Here is a 20,591-nt window from a genome sequence, read left to right on the forward strand (position 1 = left end):
TCACACATGCTGTCCAGATGCCCATCAACATTAACTTAAGTGATCTCTGATAATGGGAGCACCGGGGCAGCATGGGCCAGGCATGAAGATTTGTTATGATGCAACAGTAAAAAAACTACCCTTGTTACTAATGGGCAGTGTGGGCCTGCACAGAAAACAAAGGTTGTTGCAGCTTTCCAGTTAAGAAATGATTGAGCAGAGTCACCCATTTGTAACGTGCTCTTGTGCATCAGTCTTAGACACCTCAACTGTATATATTTAGTTAGTCATAAACAAACGTTAATAACGAGCAGAGAACTTTTTACTTACATTACATACATACATATTTCTCCTCCTCCTAATCTTTTCATTCATTACTACTAAAGCATTTAGCCATTTACACACTTCAACTGTATGTATTTAGTTTAATCATAAACAGAAGTAAAATAAAAGTGAATAGAGACCATTTTTAAATTAGGTACATATATTTATCCTTCTTCTAATCTTTTTATTCCTCACTATTCTAGCTTTTACATGCCTCAGTTGTATATATTCATTTTAATCATAAATAAAAGTAAAAATAAAAAGTAGCAGAGACCATTTTTTAATATACACATTCTTCCTCCTTCTCTCTCTACTCTTCCCTACTCTAACTCCTATCCTCACCACTCGTCCCTACTTCCTCATCCAGTACATGTATGAGTGCCCTGTTTATGACGCCTCCTTCCATGCTTACAGAAGGAACTACGCTACAACAATGCCAAAGAAGTGTGGCTTTCGGAGTGTGGGGAGAAATACCCTTTATGATGACTGACAAGATGTATATATATATATGAGCGTACAGACACCCATCGCATTATAATCTTGAATGTTCCTTTCCCAAAATTCAATATGACCCCTTAAAGTAGGTTATACGATTAGTTTGTGATTGATAGTGTAATTATATGATCAATATGGGGAACAGTAGTATGCTTTGACACACACACACACACACACACACACACACACACACACACACACACACACACACACACACACACGCACACATCGCTCTCTCTCCCAGTCTTTCCCTCTCTCCCAATTATTTTTATATCAAGGGTATAGCAGAAAGAGGTAAATACATACACACACACACACACATACACACACCAATACTCAATGCTCCTGCCTGCCCCTTCCCTACACACAGACACACACCACATAACACTTACCCACTGCCTGCTCCTGAGTGTAGAGTGTGTTACTGGACTCTTGGACAATGCTGAACTGAGTGTGTGTGTGTGTGTGTGGTGGCAAGAGTGAAAAGAGGCTTAGAAATGGTGGCAGGGCTTATAAACAATAGTCCCGGGCAGTTTAAAGAATTTTTGTCCTTTTTTTTTCTTACATATTTCTATCTCCTTAATATAATGCTCTTTAATGATTGACTCTTCTTTATATTTGAGTGGCTAGGAGTATATCCCCGTCAAACCAATGTTATAATGATGTTAGTGCACCATCGATTACTGAAGAATGTCCTACAGCAAGGGATGCCTGGGTAGTGAAGTGCAGATTTTGTGAAGAGGTCATGATGTTATTTTATCATAAGAGTATGGTCAAAAAGTCAAAAAGGGTATGGTCAAAAAGTATATGCTCAAAAAGTGTATGGTCAAAAAGTCAAAAAAATGTATGGTCAAAAAGTCAAAAAAGTGTCTGGTCAAAAAGTACATGGTCAAAAAGTAGAAAAAGTGTATGGTCAAAAAGTACATGGTCAAAAAGCAAAAAAAAAAGTATGGTCAAAAGTATATGGTCAAAGAGTCAAAAAGTATATGGTCAAAAAGTCAAAAAGTGTATGGTCAAAGTCAAAAAGTGCATGGTCAAAAAGTAAAAAAGTGTATGGTCAAAGTCAAAAAGTGTATGGTCAAAAAGTAAAAAAGTGTAAGGTCAAAATAAGGAGTGCATGATCAGGGCGAGCTGGAGACTTTTCTGCCCTGGTCATCCCCTTAAAAGTAACTTCCCAAGAGGACATTACATCACAGCTACAAACCAAGAGAGATGTAGATGGATAAACAGATACAGTAAGACCCTGAATACTGCAAGACTCTGGTGGATACATAAACTTGTGCTATTTAAATTCTTGCTGCTTCATATCTTTAAACTCTGGTCTTCCCTCAATATAACTTGGTCTCTCATCACACTTCACTCATCTTGGTCTTTTTATAACCCCTTGGATGTGGATTTCCTACAAGAAGACATCACCAGGCTACAGGAGTGGAACAAGAAGTGGCTGCTACAATTCAGTGAAGAAGAATGTAGTCATGTAGCTTGTGAGGGGATATCCAGCATACCAATACCACATGGGAAACACTCCACTATCCACCACAGAGGCAGAGAAAGGCCTGGGAGTGTATGTTACCAGACTACCAGTGAAGGCGAAATCTGTGCCAATCGCAGCAGACGGGTTAACAGAGAAAGGAGGTAGCTCAAGGACGCAAAAGAAAAAGAGGAAATAAAAAGACCACGTTGGCGTTGCTTCCCCAAAGTGTTAAGTTGAAGTGTTTGAAATTGAGCAGCCAGAATCATATGGAGAGGCTTTTCATTTGCTAGAGTTTCTGAGCCCTGTTTGTGCTGCTAGATAATCTTTGGGTTGAGTATTTTGTAGCTTGCATTCTATTCAAGTTACCCTTTCTGATCTCACTCCCTTCAGGATCTTACTGTAAAATCAAGTGGTCCAGGTATCCCCCACCTTACGACAGTTCATCGTGTGATATTTCACTCTTACGAACGTCATTCTTCATTTACTTTCCTCTCTTTACAATCCCTATGGCTCACTTTTATGATCGATTTATTCTTTATTTATGCTATTTATATATTTAAAGTGATTCTGATACAGGACAGTTCATAAAGCATCATTAATTAGGGGTTTAATTAGGGGTTTTAGGTCCAGGAATGCATCCCTCTTAATTAAGACCTCGTTTTCATTATACAGTCATTTCACTTTACGATCACTTTTCCAAGAATGTAAATGAATCATAAAGCAAGAGATACCTGTGTGTGAGTTCTTGGCAAAACAGCTCCTCTATCCTCCCTCAATGAACCTTAATGGAAGCCAGGCATGGGCATGTTAACGGGCTGCGTGGGGTAAGGGGATGCCCACTGCGTCCCCCCATAGCCCATGCCCCCCCCAGCAGTAGGAGGTGGGGGGTAAGGGGTGCTGTGGCTGCTGCTGTTCTGCTGTGCGACGATGCTGGTGATCTTCTCCGCCTTGATCCTCCGCAGATGTGCCGTCTTTCTCTTGGACAGAAATTCAGAGAGGAAATCGTCCACTTCATTCTCCTTGTCGAGGAATGACTGGACCAAGTTCTTGAGGGAAAAGAGTGATGTGTTAGGTGCCATTCCAAAGTTAAGTAGTGATATGGGTGTAACTGGCTGTCTTCTACCTCTTAAAAATCTGCAAAAAATGTTGTTTCTCTTGATATATTATGTTGCTTTTCTTCATGCTCATTGCTTATCTAAATGAAGTAGAGTAAAATAACTTTCCTCCTCTTCTCTATCTGACTGTCTTCTACCACTTAAGGCCATTCACCTCATGAACTCCTCCAACGGAGTCTTTGAGCCTACCAAAGTATTGCTTCTCTTGCTATCTTACTTATATTGCCATTTCATGCTCACTGTTCTTCCAAATTGAGTAAAAGCAAGGTTTTTCCACCTCATCAACTCCCTTCTTTAAATGAGTGTCTTCTACCTCTTAATGTTAGCCAGAGTGCTGGTTCTCTCACTGTATTATATTGCTATTTCATGCTCATTGCTTTCCTACTCATCCAATCCTCTACTTTGACAGACTGTCATCTACTTCTTATAGTCCACCAAAATGTTGCTTCTTTTTCTCTCTTATATTGCTATTTTATGCTCACTGTTTTTCTAAATAGATAAGTGTCAAAGGCCATCCACCTCATCAACTCCTCTACTGATTGTTTTCTACCTTTTAACTTTACCTTTACATTGCTGTTTTCCTTACTACCATTTATTGCTATTCTCTCTCTCTCTCTCTCTCTCTCTCTCTCTCTCTCTCTCTCTCTCTCTCTCTCTCTCTCTACAAGAAAAGGAAGCTGCTCATGACAAAAACAAAGATGAAACAAAAAAAAAAGCCTCTTAACACTGCTCCAGCATATAGTGTGTTTCCTCCTCTATTTCTGTTTCTGTTTCTAGGCTATTTCAACCTCAACTATTATCTTGTTCTTCCATGTTATCAGAAAATTATCCCTGTCCACTTTTTCATCCTTACTTCCTATGTATGCATTAATGAGTATGTTTCTTACCTCTGTTTCCTCCTCTATCTGTTGGGCAGCTGTCTGGAGGAGGGCCTGGAGGGTGTCTGCTGTGTACTGTCCACTTGACGAGTCTGAAACACATAAGAAACATTATGTAATGGACCCGACAGGTGTGATATGACTTAGAAATTTGTTGCACTCGGGATCCCCTTTGGTTCATGAGTAAAACACTAGTCTTTCTGTGCCTCCTTTGGTTGCACAACATAAGGGTTCGACTTCATATCAAGGAAGGTTATTAAGAGTATTTTTATATATTATTACTCCACTTCATGACAAGATGTATCTCTCCTGTGTTTTGAAACTCGAACTCTCCTGTTACAATATAGGGTATGTTCTGTAATGTATAGCCGCTCTGCACTATTCTGACTCATACTCATGTTATCATTAAGACATATACTCTAGGAAACAATGCAGAAAAATAAAGCTTAACCATCATAAAATAAACACTTCTCATGAATCTTCGCGAACATGGAACCCGCGGACAGACCAAGACCAAGCCACAAGGTAAACAAGAGGCGGCCCCCAACGTGCTCGCTTCCACCCTGGTAATAGCTGTTAATATTACCCTCCACAGGCATTTTATCGCTATTTACCGTGTGTTTTCATGACTTTTGTGGTTATATTAAGGCTGGAGGTGCATGGTGGTTATTTAGAAGCTGAGGGGACGAGGGTGGAAGGTGGCTGCATCAGTTTACGTATTTACATTTTATTGACGTTTCCTGTTTTCCCTTTTTTTTATTTCTTGCATTTTATCGTTTTTAAGGTTACTATGCTCAGTTTACGCATTTACATTTTATTGACGTTTTGGTATTTTTCCTTTATTGCCGTTTTCTATTTTCCTTTTTTTAATTTCTTTCATTTTATCGTTTTTAAGGTTACTATAATCAGTTTACTCATTTACATTTTATTGACGTTTTGGTATTTCTTTCCTCTATTGCTGTTTTCTATTTTCCTTTTTATTATTTCTTCCATTTTATCATTTTTAAGGTTACTATAATCAGTTTACTCATTTACATTTTATTGACGTTTTGGTATTTCTTTCCTTTATTGCTGTTTTCTATTTTCACTTTTTTTCATTCTTGCATTTGATCGTTTTTAAGGTCCAGTGTTTTGAGGTATCATTTGTTGTGCTAAATATTTACTATAGGTAGATTAGGTTAGATTATAATTAGTTTGGGTTATTAATGTTTTTGGTATTTCTTTCCTTTCTTGCTGTTTTCTATTTTCCTTTTTATTATTTCTTCCATTTGATCGTTTTTAAGGTTACTATACTCAGAGATAAGGTGCAGAGGTGTCTAATAGTTTAGGAATACTTCATAATTAAGCTGTGATAGGTTGACACTTTCAGTAAATATCCAGAATTACACCCATTTCTATATGGCAGAGTAGATCACCACTGAACCTGTGCCCCGCCATTCTGCCTCAGAAAGAGATGACTTTTTGTTTGACTTATTGATTGTTTACCTTTGTGATTGTAAAGAGGCTAGGGAGCTAACTACTCAAATGGTGTCTCCTCAGTAGTGAAGGGGTTAACCACCATCATGCCGCTACCCCTAGGCGGGATTTATTATGAGTGCCCTCTCAGTTACATAAAAGAATGTGGGTTAAACAGTGCATAAAGATCTATCCATTGTTTTCCTAGTGTGACATTCCCTATTCTGACCATTTGGAGAAAATTTAAATGAAGTTTAAATGTTTTATTGCAATTTCCACACTTATTTTGACCCAGAAAATGTTAGAGGTGATGATTCAACCTATGGTGCTGGTAGGCTTTCTTGGTGGGGTCTGGTGGGCAGCCCCCAGCCCATTATGGCTCATGCAAGTGTTTATCATGGTGCCATCTTGTTGGCTCATGCTGTGTTTAGGTCTTCAGGAGAGCATGTGGGTGGGCACTCTCGGCCACTTTGCGATGACTGAAAATTGTTATCTTGTAGCAGCAGATGGGACTCGAACCTGGGTCTTCCAAGATACTGCACCCACACCCTGACCACTAAGCCACTTATTTAAGTCATCTAACCACAAAATTCATGCAATCTTAAGAATCAGACAAAATTGTTTCTCTCCCTTTCTATGAGTCTAGCACTCCCTTCCAGCCACAGAGACAGCCTCCAACCCGCAGGAATGTCACATGACGAGAACCACGAGATGATGGAAGACGAGGTGGAGACCAAGAGCAAGGAGAAGAAGGTGGCCAAGCATGACAGTGGTGCCGCGGACCTCGAGCGTGTCACCAACTACGCAGAGGAGAAGGAGATCAAGTCCGATGCGAGTTTCATCTCCGTCATCAACGACGTGAAGCGGCAGGACGATGCCAAGAAGGTAAGGTGGCAGTGATGGATTCCACCTTATCCCTCTCTCTTGTGTGTGTGTGTGTGTGTGTGTGTGTGTGTGTGTGTGTGTGTGTGTGTGTGTTTCCACTTAATGTTCTTACTAATTGTATTCTTACAGGATTAAACAAGCGTTGTATTGTCCCGATATTCAAACCATTTTTTTCATTAATTTGTGAATGCTATTGACACAAGCAACCTTATTTGGTAAGGCATTCCACTGCTCAACTGGGACTGGGAGCAACATAAAAATCTACATCGTTATTGTTCATGCTTATTTAGGACCATAAAGTGACTAAGCATTATAATTGTGTTTTCTAATGTACCATCACTGTTTCTCCAGCTGGCTAAGGAGCAGGAGCTGGCCAAAGTGTCCATCAAGAAGGAGGACGTTGAGGTGATCACCCGAGAACTTGAGATTCCCAAGCAGAAGGCCGAGCGAGCGCTTCGAGAACACCAAGGGAACCTCATCGAAACTCTAGTCACCCTCACCAACTGATGCCCCCACTCCAACCACCACCAAGCCCCAGACAAGCCATGAACACTTGTTATGAGAGAAAATGAATGCCTTCGTTCACATAATAAAGTGATACCTATATGTGATAAAACTCTGTCTGTTCCCTTGGAGTTGACTTAATTGATTTTTCTGATTAGATTACATAGGTAGATTATATTCTCTACTTTTTTTATTTTACAGTAAAGGAAAAAACATCCATGAACCAAGCTAAGTCTCTCAGAAAAGCAGTACAGTTCTGACTACTAGAGATGGTCAATTTCGGTGGAGAGGTGTCTCAATATACTCCCCTCTTGTGGAAGGCTCCATACTAGCTTGAATATGTTTGCTTTGCTCCTCCTAATCATAGCTAGAGAGGTGTCTTGATATTACTCCCCTCCTCTCAGTCTTGTCAGTGTTGTTTCTCCTAATAGTAGCTCTCCATTACACCATGAAGCTGTGGCTAAGAAGTGCACAGAGAACACAGGCAAGCAGAAAATATATATGTAAAAAGAGCAGAAAGAGGAAAAAAGTAGACACAACACATGGATGGATGCCAAGAAAACAGGGACAGAAAAGAAAAGAGCAAAGGACAAAATAAATTAAAGAGAAGAGGTACACAGAGAACACATGCAAGCAGAAAGTGGATGAATATATAAGAAGGGCAAATGGTTGAAATGGAGGATATAAAAACAGGCACAAGATATGGATGGAAAAGTATGCCAAGAAAATCAGACGTAAAAGGAACAAATGGCATAGCAAGAAATACAGAAAACGAGCAGAAAAGGGAGAAAAATAAGAACAAAATAAAAAAACGTGCAGAAAAGAAATGGAAAAAGGAGAAAAAAATCGGCAGAACACATGAATGAAAGTTAGACTAAGAAACACTGAGGCAAAAATTAATAAACGGGAGGAATAAAAAAGAGGAAGAACACATGTAAACAGAAAGCAGATGAATTAAAAACAGCATAATGAGGAGAGGAAAAAATAGACACAACATATGGAAAGTATACAAAACACATGGATGAAAGTAGACTAAGAAAAACTGAGGCAAAAGAAGAATCAAACAAGAGGAATATAAAAGAGGAGGAACACATATAAGCAGAAAGCAAATGAATCAAAAACAGCAGAATGAGGAGAGGAAAAAATAGATGCAACATATGGAAAGTATAAAAAAAATTTAAAAAATCGAAGTAGAAAAGAAAGAAAAGGGCAAAGAAAGGAATATGAAAAGAGAACATGAGTACTCACCGAATTCTGCCTTGAGAGTGTTGACCTCCTCCGAGAGCTGCGCCGCCTCCTCGTACTTGGATATCAATGCTTGCTTGGCCTGGGAGAAAGGAAGAAGCAGTTTGGTGTAATTATATTTACCCGCCATTATAAGGTTGTGGGAAAAAAAAATCAAAATGAGGTGCTAAATCTAAATCTAAAATCGAGAGGAAGAGAAAACAGAGCAGAAGGAGGAGGGGAGGCGGAAAAGGATTAGTTGTGAATGTAAGAAAAGAGGAGGGAAAAAAGGAGTAGAGTGGAGTGAAGAGGAAGAGAGAAAGGGGGCAGGAGGAGAAGACTGGGAAGAGATGAAAGAGTAGGAAGGGGAGAAGGTGGAGGAGGAAAAGGATTAGTCGTAAATAAAAGGAATAAGAGGAGGGAAAAAAAGGAGTAATGGAGTGAAAAGGAAGAGGAAGAGAGGAAAGGGAGCAAAGGGAGAAGAATGGGAAGGGAAGAAAGAGTAGGAGGAGGAGAAGAGGAAAAGGTGGAGGAGGAAAAGTATTACATGTGAGTGAAAGGAAAGAGGAAGGGACAGAAGGAGAAATTGTAGGAGGAGAAGGAGGAGAACTGGACAAAAAGGAAGTAAGGAAACAGGTCATTGCTAAACGTACCTGCGACAACTTGGGCTCCAGTGAGAGGTTGAACTCTGCCAGTGACTTGTTGGCCGCCAGAAGGATCTCTTGCTCATTGGCCAAGTTCTTCATCTGCGGGAACCAGAAAGATAGTGATAAAGGTTAAGTTAGGTAGATGGAAATAGAGGCTGACTGTTGAGAGAGAGAGAGAGACTGAATGACTGAGTGCACCTTCTCTCTCTCTTTTGTACCTCCCTCCTCCTCTTCTTTCATCCTCTTCCTCTAATCCTCCTCTTCCTTTACACTCCACTACTTCTCCTCCTTCTTCTCTTCTTTCTCTTCCTTCTCCTTCTCACCCTCTGCACTCTACACTTTTTCCTCCTCCTCCTCCTCCTCCTTCTCACCCTCTAACTCTTCCTTCTCCTCCCATCTTCCTCCTCCTGCTCCTTTTTTTCTCCACTCCACTCTCCTCTTCCTCCTCCTCATTTTTCTCCTCCCTACTCTTCCTTCTGTACGTCTTTCTTTTCTTTACTTCTCTACTCTCCTCCTCTTCCTCTTCCTCCCATCCTCCTCTTCTTTCTGTTCCTCTTTCTCCTCTCCTTTTCATTCTCCTCCACTACTCTCTCTCCTTCTCCTTCATACCTGTGGGACATCCTTGACGAGTTCTGTGAGCTTGTCGTCATTGTTGACCAGGTCACGTAACTCCTCCGTGGGCAAGTGGTTGATGAGGCCTAGCGCCGCCCCGTAGTCTGGCTCACTCGACATCATTCCTGGCCGAGAGGGGGGATAATAAGGTTTGCGTAAGTCGTCTTCTTCACCCACACTTGATGATTGTTTACTCTCTTCCCACCCTAGTTTGCATGAGTGTTCTCTTTCCTCTTCCTTTTGTTTAATGTCTGTCTGTATCTTCCCTTATGAGGCTGAATTGGCTGAATCTTTCCCCATATTCTTGACAGCCGTATACTCTCTCCTCCCTAGTATTTTCATCCTTCTCATAAGTTTACATGTCCTAATTCTCCCCTCTCTTCTTCTTCTTCTTGTTCAATGTCTGTATCTTCCCTTATGAGGCTGAGTGGGCTGAGTCTCTCCCATATTCTTGACAACTGTATACTCTCTCCTTCCTGGTACTTTCATCCTTCTCATAAGTTTCTCCTTTATAAGTTTACATAAGTCCCCTTTCTCCCCTCTCTTCTTGTTCAATGTCCATATCTTCCCTTATGAGGTTGGATGAGCTGTCTTTCCCATATTCTTGACAACTGTATACTCTCTCCTCCCTGGTATCTTCCTCCTTCTCATAAGTTTCTCCTTTTTAAGTTTGCATAAGTCCTAATTCTCCCCTCTCTTCTTCTTCTTTTTGTTCAATGTCCATATCTTCCCTTATGAGGCTGAATGGGCTAAGTCTTTTCCCATTCTTGACAGCCTCTCTCCCCTCTGGTATTTTCATCCTTCTCATAAGTTTCTCCTTTATACGTTTGCATAAGTCCTAATTCTCCCTTCTCTTCTTCTTTTTGTTTAATGTCTGTATCTTCCTTTATGAGGTTGAATGGGTTGAGTCTTTTCATTGAGTATTTTCATCCTTCTCATAAGTTTCTCCTTTAAAAGTTTGCATAAGTCCTATTCCTCCCCTCTCTTCTACTTTTTGTTCAATGTCCATATGTGCCTTGACGGGCTATGTATCTCCCCACTCTTAATGATCATATTCTCCTCTCTAATATTCATCTTTCTCATGTCTTCCTCCACACACCATCTCCAGGCTTTCCTTGGTCTTCCAGAGTAGTGCAAGAGTTATATAGTATGTAGCTTCACTCTTTTATATCTCTCTGAAACTTCCTGTTTTTATTTCTGGGTTATCTCCATCCTCATCTCCTATCTTATCTACAAGTAAAGATTCATGTTAAATCTATCCAGGACTTAAGTGAGTCAGATGCAACTAATGGAACGCCAATCCACTCTGATTTTCACAGGGAAAAGTATTTATATATGGAAACACAAAGGATTAGAGACTAGAAAGAATGAAACCAACAAGCCAACACACAAAAGTTCACTCCTGATAAGTTAAACCTGAGCTAAAGGCAAACTATGAGTGAGTAAATTGAGTGTTGTTAATAAAAAAAAAAGTCGACATAAACAACGCTGAGGAAAACAAGCAAAGAGAAAAAGAAAAGAGCCCACTACCAGTATGTCAGTTTTAACACAAGAATACACGGCACATCAGAACACTGGTTTAGCGGGTCAGGCGTCAGCACACGTGTTAGTTTGTACTTTGCTGTGAGGCCGTCCCTGCTTGCAGCCACTCATGGCGAGGCCAACCCTGCGATTGTGGCTGCTGCATGGTGCAACATTAACAACTACGCTCACAGAGAGAAAGAGAGAAAATATTATAATACATGGCAAAATAGTTTCTAATTAATACGAAATCAAGAAAATTAGATACTGGTACACATTTAATATTAAGAATGCTTGAAAATTATAAAAAACAGAGATAAACAATGCAAAAACTGTATATAAATTGCCCTGTAAGCTACAATGGCCAATAATATAAATCCACCTCCATTTGTACAACAGCATTTGTTACACCAGTACAGTATTCAAGGAATGGTGACCTAATGTTGCTAAAGAAAAAGTCACCTGACATTTGTAGTTTAAACCCATTTATTTTATCTTGTCTTTAAATGCCTGTCCAAACTGAAGGCATATAAGCCGTCAAGTACAGGACTTATTGCTGCTGAGGATAGTAGCTTGTTGCCACAATACACCACTGCTTAACTAGTTGTTCACATATCAGACTATTAATTGGATGGAATGGTTATCACAGTGATGACTAGCCCGTTAAAATCATCATAAAAACTGCCACAGTTCAGGCCTAAACAAGTCTCCCTAAATCCTGGCCGTGGTGCAACACTTTCTCAGCGCGATGATTCATAGCAGGAACAACACTCCACCTCGGGTTTCCTCTCTACTCCTTTTCCCCCTTAACTCCCTCACTCTACCTTGATGTCCTCCCCAACACAATTACAATGCCTGGGGTCACAAGAGCCACCCATGACCCACCTTGGACAGAGAGCAGAGGACGAGCAGACTTATCTTTGTTTACACCCGTGATTAGTAACCCCGTAAAAGAGTCCAACCTTCTATGTCAAGGAAAAAGGTTAAAAAAAGGTAAAGAAAAAAAAATCCACTGTTAGAGGAAAAAGTTCGAACTTCCTGCTGTTGAGATCAAGAATTAACCTTTTGTTGCAATGAAGGAAGCAGCTAAAGGGTTAAAAAAAAGTCCGCTAAAAGAGCTGCTACTGAAAAAATGAAGATAATTGGAGACTCGTGAGCCTGAAAAAAGTGAAGAAGCTGATTATCTCTTAATTAAGGGATTTGGATAACACTGGGATAAAATAGAAAATCGTGCTTCTTCCATACGTCCAAGGGTGGGGCAAGACTCATATCTGTGGAGAGACAGTTATAAGATTGAAAAATAAGGAATAGACGTTTGGAAGAGTGTGTTGATCGAGTGTTGAGCTTTTGAGGAGCTGCAGAATACAAGCAGGAGTTTCTTGTACCTCATTCAGAAATGCAGGTAAGGTCAAAGGTCAAGTTGTACTGCCCCTGAATTGTGTATGTACACATTCCTCTTGGGAGGGTCTTGCGTCAAAACATGCAGAGAAGAGTCGTCGGCATAAAAGTAGATAGAATATAGTTTGTTGTGATGTACTAGTGAATTAGTGTCTGTGTGAGTGTGCGTGAACGAAAGAAAGATCATTAATGCACAAAAGAAAGTGGGAGGTATAACACAACCCTGCGGAACACCACTCTTACAAACCACAGCGGAAATAAATCGGTCTGAAAAGAAAATCGTGTCTGCGTAAGGTAATTCTATGGGTAAAACTATAGACTCCTTAGTAAAAATCCAAAGGGAGATGAACGAAAGGGTTGGTGGTGGGCGTGTTTGGCATTGGAGGTTTAACTAAGGGTAGAACAGTGACCACAAACCACAGCGGAAATAAATTGGTCTGAAGGGAAACTGCGTGCCTTCGTGAGATAATTCTATGGGTAAAACTAGACTCCATGGTGGAAATCCAATAGGGAGTGAACGAAAGGGTTGGAGGGTGGCTGTGTTTGGCATTGGAGGTCCGCCGCGGGGAGTAAGCGCCGCGCTGCCTGCGTGTCACCAGCTGAGGGAGCCACACAGCCCCGCCTCTTGGGATGTGCCGCCAGGGTGAGGACACAGCCACAATCCTTAAGCCTGGAATAATTACCCTGGCACTGTTATACATATGGGAAGCTAGTGTGTGGTTGGGGGAGGGACGAGTGGTGGGGCGCCCTAGGTTGTGTGCTGACCTGACCTGACCTGACCACTTCACAGCATCCCTTCCACTGCCCCTCCTTCCCGTGTTTGTTATGATGCCCCGTGCTGCTCGCCCTTGGTATATAAATGACACTGACGCTTAGTAATGGTGCCTATTATTGTATGTGTTGGGGGGGGGGGGCCCTGGGTTGTGTGCTGACCTGACCTGACCTGACCACCTCTCAGCATCCCTTCTACTGCTTTTCCTTCCCGTGTTTGTTATCATGCCCTTTGGTGCTCGCCGTAAGTATATACGTGAGACTGACACTTAGCAATGATGCCTATTAGAGTGTGTGTGTGTGTGTGTGTGTGTGTGTGTGTGTGTGTGTGTGTGGTGGTGGTGGTGGGGGTGGGGGGGGTGAGTCCTGAGTTGTGTGCTGCCTGACCTGACCACCACATCATCGCCCTCTACTGCCCCTCCTTCCCGTGTTTGCTATCATGCCCTTTGCTGCACGTCGTCAGTGTATGTAAGACTGATGTATTCATTGGTATTTATTGGTCCAACGTGTTAGGTTACATATTTGTTTGTCTTCCCTTGTTATTAGTGTTCCCTCCACCTCCCTTCCCTCCCCTCCCTGCCCTGCCTCCCTCCAGCGGGGCCTCTGCTGGGATTTTATTATGTACTGCAAATCTGCTTTTGTGTCCTCATGCCCAAAGGGACAAGAGTTTGTATTAATTTAATTTGTCACCTGTCACACTGTGGAGTTTGACACTACCGTATATTTTTCTGATATATCTTGTCGTGCTACTCATCTTTCACTATAACCATTTCCTAGGGAAGTGGCAAAAAATACCTCTTATATCTGATCAGGCAGATCATGATCAGATCACTAGATTCCAGATCTCAATGGTAAACAGAATATTGACTTTGCAACCAGATCAGTGATCTGAAATGGATCATCGTAAGTGTCAGAAGCCTTAAATGGTGGGCTGAGGGGGCAGTGAGCTTCTCTTCTCCTGTCAGGAGGTCTGGTTAGGTTAAAATACGGGGTCAATAGAAAAACGACCCCCCCCCTGTCAGGAGGTGATGTTATGCCATTTGTGAGACAGGTGAAGCTATGAATATTTCCATTGGGCTACTAAATGACAGGTTTCCCAAAAGTCCCATAATTTTTATGGGGGTGGAGAAATAAATGGTTTGCCTCAGAAGGGAATTGCTAAATCAGTTGAATTACATATACGGTAACACCAAAAAACTAAAGAACAGGTGAATTAATGTTTGTAACCCAGCTACAGGGAGGCTCTGGGCCCTTCAACCCTCAGTCCTTAGCTCCTTCAATCAACCCTGCCTGTAAAACACAATAGACATGACCAAGAATATTAATGTTTATTCATTATGAGTATTATATTTGTCTGAAATTCTGTTTATGTTTGTCTTGCCTTGTTTGTTGCTCCACCTTATCACTTCCTCTTTGTCACTTCTTTTTCTTCTTATTATTTAATGTTCTTATTTTCCCTTATGGAGTTGAACAGCCTCTTAATCTCTATCCCTGTATAGTATTAATATGCTAGATAATACACCCCATGAATATATATATAATTAGTTGTGTTAATATTCTTGAAAATCATTTTATTCATCAACTGTTATTTTTGCCAGACTTTCCTTGTCTATTTTCCCACCTCAAGATTTCCTTCATTTTTTCCTTCCCAGTCAGAGGGTCATTTGGGTGTAAGTTGTCGATGTTCAATGTTTAATATTATTCATACTTGCCTCAAAACTATTTACTCACTATTAATTTTTCCTCTTTGCCTGCTGCTTGCTATTTTACTTACCGGTATTATATTGTAATTATGTTGATTTGCTTCATACCTCTTTCTTTTACCTCACTATAATATTACCTGTACAGAAGTCTCACATATTACTTGCATTTTATAGGTTTACCAACTGGTGTATCATGTTCACTGTGTTTAGTTCTGATAATAGCAAATACTTGACACTACTTGAGTAATGCTTGCAGGTGAATGGCTGTCAAATGCTGCCCAGGGATAATTCTACACTATAGTCCATTTCAAATAGTCCGTTTGAGCGTTCGATTCTGCGGGTCCTTTCCTCCCCTCTGCTCTGCCACACAGTCCAAACACCTATTTTTCTCTCTCATAATTACATATAGGTAAAATATGAGGGGAAAGGCTAGGTGTTGGGACTGTGTGGCTAGAACAGAGGGGAAGAAAGGACCCACAGAATCGAACACCTAAACAGACTATTTGAAATGGTTTGACTATAGTTTATACAGGTAGCCTTCTATGTACTCCTTCCCATCAGAGAGCAAAGGAGAGAGACAGACAGACAGACATTACAAGTAGTTCACTGTAATGTTGCTTCTCTTGCTATATTTCAGTTGTTATATATTTTTGGGCTAACTGCTCTTTTGAATTTGCTAACTGCTGCTTCCACCCCTCCCACTCATCTCTATGCTGTCCAGCTTCCTAATGCAAGAGTTACCAGTATCATCTTTCTTTTATCACTTTCATAGGTAAACTCTGAAACTTCCTTCCTTCCTCTGTTTTTCCTCCTTCGTATGACTTAAACTACTTCAAGAGAGGAGAGCCATAACACCTCAAACCAATACTGATCACTTATTTGGCATATTCTGGTTCTTTTTTGAGAGTATGGTATTATAATAATTTTCTTCTAATATTGTTTGTCCTTGTCCTGCCTCCTGCACCATTTAAGTAAAGAACGGAGACGAAGTAAGAACAATACTTTCTCTGCCACAGGGAAGCGACACTATGAGCTGGTTTGATGCTGCCGGATTCACCTCCCTTGCCAAGTCCGCCCTCAAGGAAGCCCAGCGCACGATCGACAAGGCTCTCGACATAGAAGAGAATGAGGAGAATATTCTACCACCGTCAACTCTGCCTGTCTCCCCTCCCGCCCCGCCCTCTAAAGGTATGTTTGTGGAGAACCTGCTACACTCTATTTAGCCTAAGGTGAGAACATTGTGATTACTACGAACCTAAATGTGGCCAAGTGACTACGATGGTGCCTCTCATTTGTCTCCCTTATTCCCCCTTCCTTCTCTCCCTTTCCTCCTTTCTTCCTCACTTTCCTCTCATTTGTCTCCCTTATTCCCCCTTCCTTCTCTCCCTTTCCTCTCATTTGTCTCCCTTATTCCCAATTCCTTCTCTCCCTTTCCTCCTTCCTTCTCTCCACTTTCCTCCTTCCTTCTCTCCACTTTCCTCCTTCCTTCTCTCCACTTTCCTCCATCACTCCCCTCCCACAATCCCTCCCTCCCTGATTTCCCTAAGAAGACATTGATTTCCAGGACTCCAAGAAAAGCTGAAGGATGAGTCGGAGAGCTTCTTTGCCTCATTTGGTCTGGACAAAAAAAAGTCCCCTCTCACACCTGCTAATTCACCCATCGACTCATCATCAACAGCAGCAGCAGCAGCAGCAGCAGCAGCCTCGACCGCAAAAGGTGCGTGTCACTTTATGGTAATGTGAAGCAGAATTATTATTGTTATAGGAAGGCCAAGGAAGACGTGGAGAAGGGTGGTGGAGGAAGATATGAGGAGGCTGAAGATCACGGTAGAAATGGTTTTGGACCGGCAACAGTGGAGGAGGCTCATATCCCGTCCAACACCACCATAGGGAATAAATGGACGCTAAACGATGATGATGATGATTATAAGAGGTGAAACAGGTATAGAGGGAGGGGTGCAGACACTATGGTTGGTGTTGTTAGATGCCTCTGCCCCTCACATCAACTATTTCCAAAGCCCAAAAAGGAGATCAGTCTGGTTGTAACGAGTGTTTTTTAGGTTCAAGGTACAAAGTGTGAAGTTAAGTCGTTAGGAAAAGAAATTGTAAAAAAGTAAAAATAAAAAAAATGTTGGAACGCTAGAAATTAGAAGAAAGAACCATTGACGAACATTTAAAATTTTGACCTTGTGATTTCCAGATGGCAGGAAGGCAGCGAAAACAGTGTAAAGTAAACCTAGTAGAAAAAAGTAAGAAGTAAAAAGAGAAATAAAAGTAAAAAAGATGAAATAAAATATTGAAACGCTAGAAATTAAAAGAAAGAAAATTTAAATTTTTTTATTTGTGATTTTTTGGTGATGGGAGGGCAGGACAAAAAAAGTAAGAACTAAGTAAAAAAAAAAAAGAGTAAAAAGAGAAATAAAAGTAAAAAAGATGAAATAAAATATTGAAACGCTAGAAATTAAAAGAACCAATGACGAACATTTAAAATTTTTGCGTTTTGACTTCCAGATGGCGGGAAAGCTGCGGCGGCAAACATGGTGGGCAGCCTGTGGGGGTCTTTCACGGGGTCCTTCTTCGAGAACACCGACGGGAGCAAACAGTCGCCGCGCCGTAAGTGTCTCCCGAGGCGCGTAAAAAGGAAGAGTCCCCAAATAAGAGAGCTGTTTCCTTTGCTTAAAAAAAAAGATACTACTACTAATAATGGTCAGTCCCAAAGACTACTATATGAAAGTACAAGGTTTTTTCTAGATTAAAGTGGAAAAGGAAGAGTCCCCAAATAAGAGAGCTGTTTCCTTTGCTTAAAAAAAAAGAAAAAAAAAGATACTACTGCTAATAATGGGGGAAGGGAGCAATCAGTCAGTCCAAGTGAAGACTATAAGAAAAATGATACTGGTACTACTGCTAATAATGGGGGAAGGGAGCAATCAGTCAGTCCAAGTGAAGACTATAAGAAGTACTATAAGCTTTTCTAGACATGCGTAATAAAACACGATCATGTTCTAGGCGAGGGAGCAGCACAAGGGAGCCCTGAGAAGTCTATCGTGGCCACCCAGCCCCCTCGCAGCAGCACCAGCCTCCCCACCCTACAGTTGGCCGGCAGCCCCGTGTCCACCCAGCCCCGCACCGCCAGCCTGGACGAATGCCCCTCACAGCCCAAGGTATTAAGGGTAAGAATGTGAGGTTGTTATGTTCACTTTGGTCTCTGGAAGTTTGTGAAGTCATTGCAGCGTTGTTGAATTGGTTTGGTTCTGTTGATTTTCTGTTCCAAACCTCTATGTTTCTTTGCGGGAAGCTATATTTCTTTATATGTCTCAAGCATTTTCCTTTTCCCAATTTTTTACTGTGTCCTTGTGTGTTGTGTGTGTGTGTGTGTATATATCTTAATCCTTAACTATAAACTCTTTATTTTCCCATTAATATCATCTTTTTCTTTAATTTTGCTCCTTTCTTTTTAAATCCTCCTTTTTTTATACGTATATTCTAATAACGATCTATTGCTACCATCAACCTCTTACTTATTTACTTATTTTCTACACTTCCACAGTTAGAGACGAAGCACGAGGGAAGCGAAGGAGCGGTGGAGACAAGTAGTGCTGGCGATGGTAGTGGTGGTGGCAGCGGAGGGGGTGAGGGAGGCACAGGAGGGGTGGAGGGGGAGTGGGGCTGGGGTTGGGAGAGCGGCCTCATGGTCATGTCCTCGGATCACCCACACCACTTGGAAGGTAAGAACAACACAAAGGTTAGGTTAGGTTAGGTTAGGCTAGGAAACTTTCATCTCTCACAGCTGTTCCCAATGCCACAAAAGTGATTAGTCGTGTCCTCATGAGTGTTTTTTCATGTTCATGGTGCAAAAGCCTTGTCAAACTATCTATATTTGGTCTATCCCTATACTGTACAAATCCCTTATGTGAGAGGTAACCAGCAGGTAGGTTAGGTTAGAACACTTTCATCTCTCACAACAACTATTCCCAAGGCCTCAAAGGTGATTAGTCATGTTTTCATGGGTATTTTTTTGCATTCACGGTGCAAAAGACAAGTGCCAGGTCCTTCAAATTGACAGCAATGCATCGATGCAGCAAATAAAGCGAACAGAATGTTGGGCTTCATTAAAAGAAACTTTGTATTCAAGAATAAAGATGTAATAACAACAGTTTAGTCAGACCACCATGCAAAGGATATTGCTAAATTAGAAGGTGTTCAGCAAAATGATCCTTCCTTGCGCAGCAAATCTAATGGTTTAACAATGGCGTAAAACTCAGATGACCATCAGTGGTCCAGTGTGTAGAAATGCAACGTTTTGGAGTCTTCTGATTAATGTAAAATCACTGTCTGATTTTCTATCTATGTAAATCAAACTATCTATATGGTCTATCCCTATACTGTCCAAATCCCTTATGTGAGAGGTAACCAGCATCATCACTCTTTCGTCCCTCACGCCACTCCTCTTAACTCTTTCAAATAGGAGCAGTGATTTGTGGTCTTTTTTTATTATTATTATTATTATTATTTTTTTTTTTTTTTTTGCCCTTGAGGTGTTTACTGAAGGAAAAAAAAAGGCTCATAAAATTACCCATGGAAATACTGACAGCTCCTCTATGAAAGCCTTATCAAATGTGTGTGTGTGTGTAACGCCCATATTCTTAAACCTGTCAGCACCCTAGCACATTTTTAACAAGGCTTTCATAGGAGTTCTAGGTATTTTCAGGGATAGTTTTTGACCTGGTGATAGTTTGACCCTTCTTCTGTACCATGAACCTGAAATACCACTCATTAGAACCCGACTGATCACCGATTTGGCCTTTGAGAATAGTTGATGTGAGAGGCGGAAGTGTCTGAGAAAATTACCCTAGTCTTACACCATTCATCCACCACATTCATAAACCATCAGTCCACTACACATTGTAAACCACACCATCCCTTTCTTGTGTCTCAGGCGCCTTCACTGGTGGGTCAGGAGAGCTGGAGGGGCGAGAGGACAGCCTAGTGGACGACACCATTGACGAGGAAGGCTTCGCCAAGAGCCGACTGGTGGTGGGCAGCGTGGAGAGCGACATGGGCGGCTTCTTGCGGCAGGAGAGTCAGGGCTCCCTCTCTGGACGGTCCGTTGATCTGGACGTCCCGGTGGCAATCTCTGAGGACATATTCCACGAGGAGCATGACCGAGAGACACGCCTTGAAGTAGTCAGTGGTCAGGAGAGCGAGTGCCTAGGCCAGCAGGAGGCAGACAGTCCGAGGAGTGTGTTAAGCGTGGCCGAATCCTGTGATAGGAGAACTAGTGTGTCGTGTGCAAACTCCGAGGCTCACACCCCAGACAGTATAGTGGTGCTCACGTCGGAAAGCAACTCCCCCGATGAAGCCGTGTGCAGCACCTCAGTGACAGCGGAGAAGATGAAGCACATGGTCACGTGTGGGCCCCTGAAGCCTAGTCCCATCAGCTCCCCAGACTCCATTGAGGTCCTCGGTTCCTCCAGCCTTCTGACGTCACCTTCATCCATTGAGGTAACCGGGAGCAACACTTGGGTTCTGCTTCTTGGGATTTGGGAGACTTGTGAAGGGTGGGAGGTGACTTAAACTTTCAAATTGACCTCTCTCTTGGCTACTCC

The 20,591-nt window shown here is 41.6% G+C and overlaps 3 protein-coding genes across 8 annotated transcripts in view; 2 read left to right on the forward strand and 1 right to left on the reverse strand.

The window, feature by feature from the left end:
* Positions 1–951: 951 nt before the first annotated feature.
* Positions 952–12,148, reverse strand: LOC127002676 (vacuolar protein sorting-associated protein 37B-like). Of its 2 annotated transcripts, XM_050868732.1 has the most exons (7): positions 11,999–12,072; positions 11,210–11,295; positions 9,590–9,717; positions 8,987–9,079; positions 8,358–8,436; positions 4,275–4,357; positions 952–3,318 (listed from the first exon to the last, which is right to left on the reverse strand). In XM_050868732.1, the coding sequence occupies exons 2-7, from the start codon at positions 11,277–11,279 to the stop codon at positions 3,055–3,057; spliced, it is 717 nt and encodes a 238-aa protein (XP_050724689.1). In that variant the 5' UTR covers positions 11,280–11,295; positions 11,999–12,072; the 3' UTR covers positions 952–3,054. The 2 variants fall into 2 exon arrangements, with proteins under 2 accessions (XP_050724689.1, XP_050724690.1); XM_050868733.1 differs by lacking the exon at positions 11,210–11,295 and having other exon boundaries at positions 11,999–12,148.
* On the forward strand, positions 4,730–7,221 carry LOC127002677 (huntingtin-interacting protein K-like). Of its 2 annotated transcripts, none has more exons than XM_050868735.1 (3): positions 4,730–4,831; positions 6,406–6,605; positions 6,957–7,221. In XM_050868735.1, the coding sequence occupies exons 2-3, from the start codon at positions 6,408–6,410 to the stop codon at positions 7,110–7,112; spliced, it is 354 nt and encodes a 117-aa protein (XP_050724692.1). In that variant the 5' UTR covers positions 4,730–4,831; positions 6,406–6,407; the 3' UTR covers positions 7,113–7,221. The 2 variants fall into 2 exon arrangements, with proteins under 2 accessions (XP_050724692.1, XP_050724691.1); XM_050868734.1 differs by having other exon boundaries at positions 4,742–4,831; positions 6,367–6,605.
* A 346-nt stretch (positions 12,149–12,494) lies between the features above and the next one.
* Positions 12,495–20,591, forward strand: part of LOC127002670 (TATA element modulatory factor-like) — a 28,588-nt gene continuing 20,491 nt past the window's right edge. For 2 of the 4 annotated variants that reach the window (XM_050868713.1, XM_050868717.1), the window contains exons 1-7: positions 12,495–12,515; positions 16,002–16,173; positions 16,550–16,702; positions 17,497–17,598; positions 17,992–18,155; positions 18,533–18,710; positions 19,922–20,487. In XM_050868713.1, the coding sequence (XP_050724670.1) occupies positions 12,510–12,515; positions 16,002–16,173; positions 16,550–16,702; positions 17,497–17,598; positions 17,992–18,155; positions 18,533–18,710; positions 19,922–20,487 (1,341 nt within the window). In that variant the 5' untranslated portion in view covers positions 12,495–12,509. Of the gene's footprint in view, positions 12,516–12,988; positions 13,155–16,001; positions 16,174–16,549; positions 16,703–17,496; positions 17,599–17,991; positions 18,156–18,532; positions 18,711–19,921; positions 20,488–20,591 lie in introns of those variants that run through there. The other 2 variants (XM_050868714.1, XM_050868716.1) reach the window with 2 other exon arrangements.

Source organism: Eriocheir sinensis, chromosome 24, assembly GCF_024679095.1.
Source record: "Eriocheir sinensis breed Jianghai 21 chromosome 24, ASM2467909v1, whole genome shotgun sequence".
In the NCBI taxonomy this organism is placed as follows: domain Eukaryota; kingdom Metazoa; phylum Arthropoda; class Malacostraca; order Decapoda; family Varunidae; genus Eriocheir; species Eriocheir sinensis.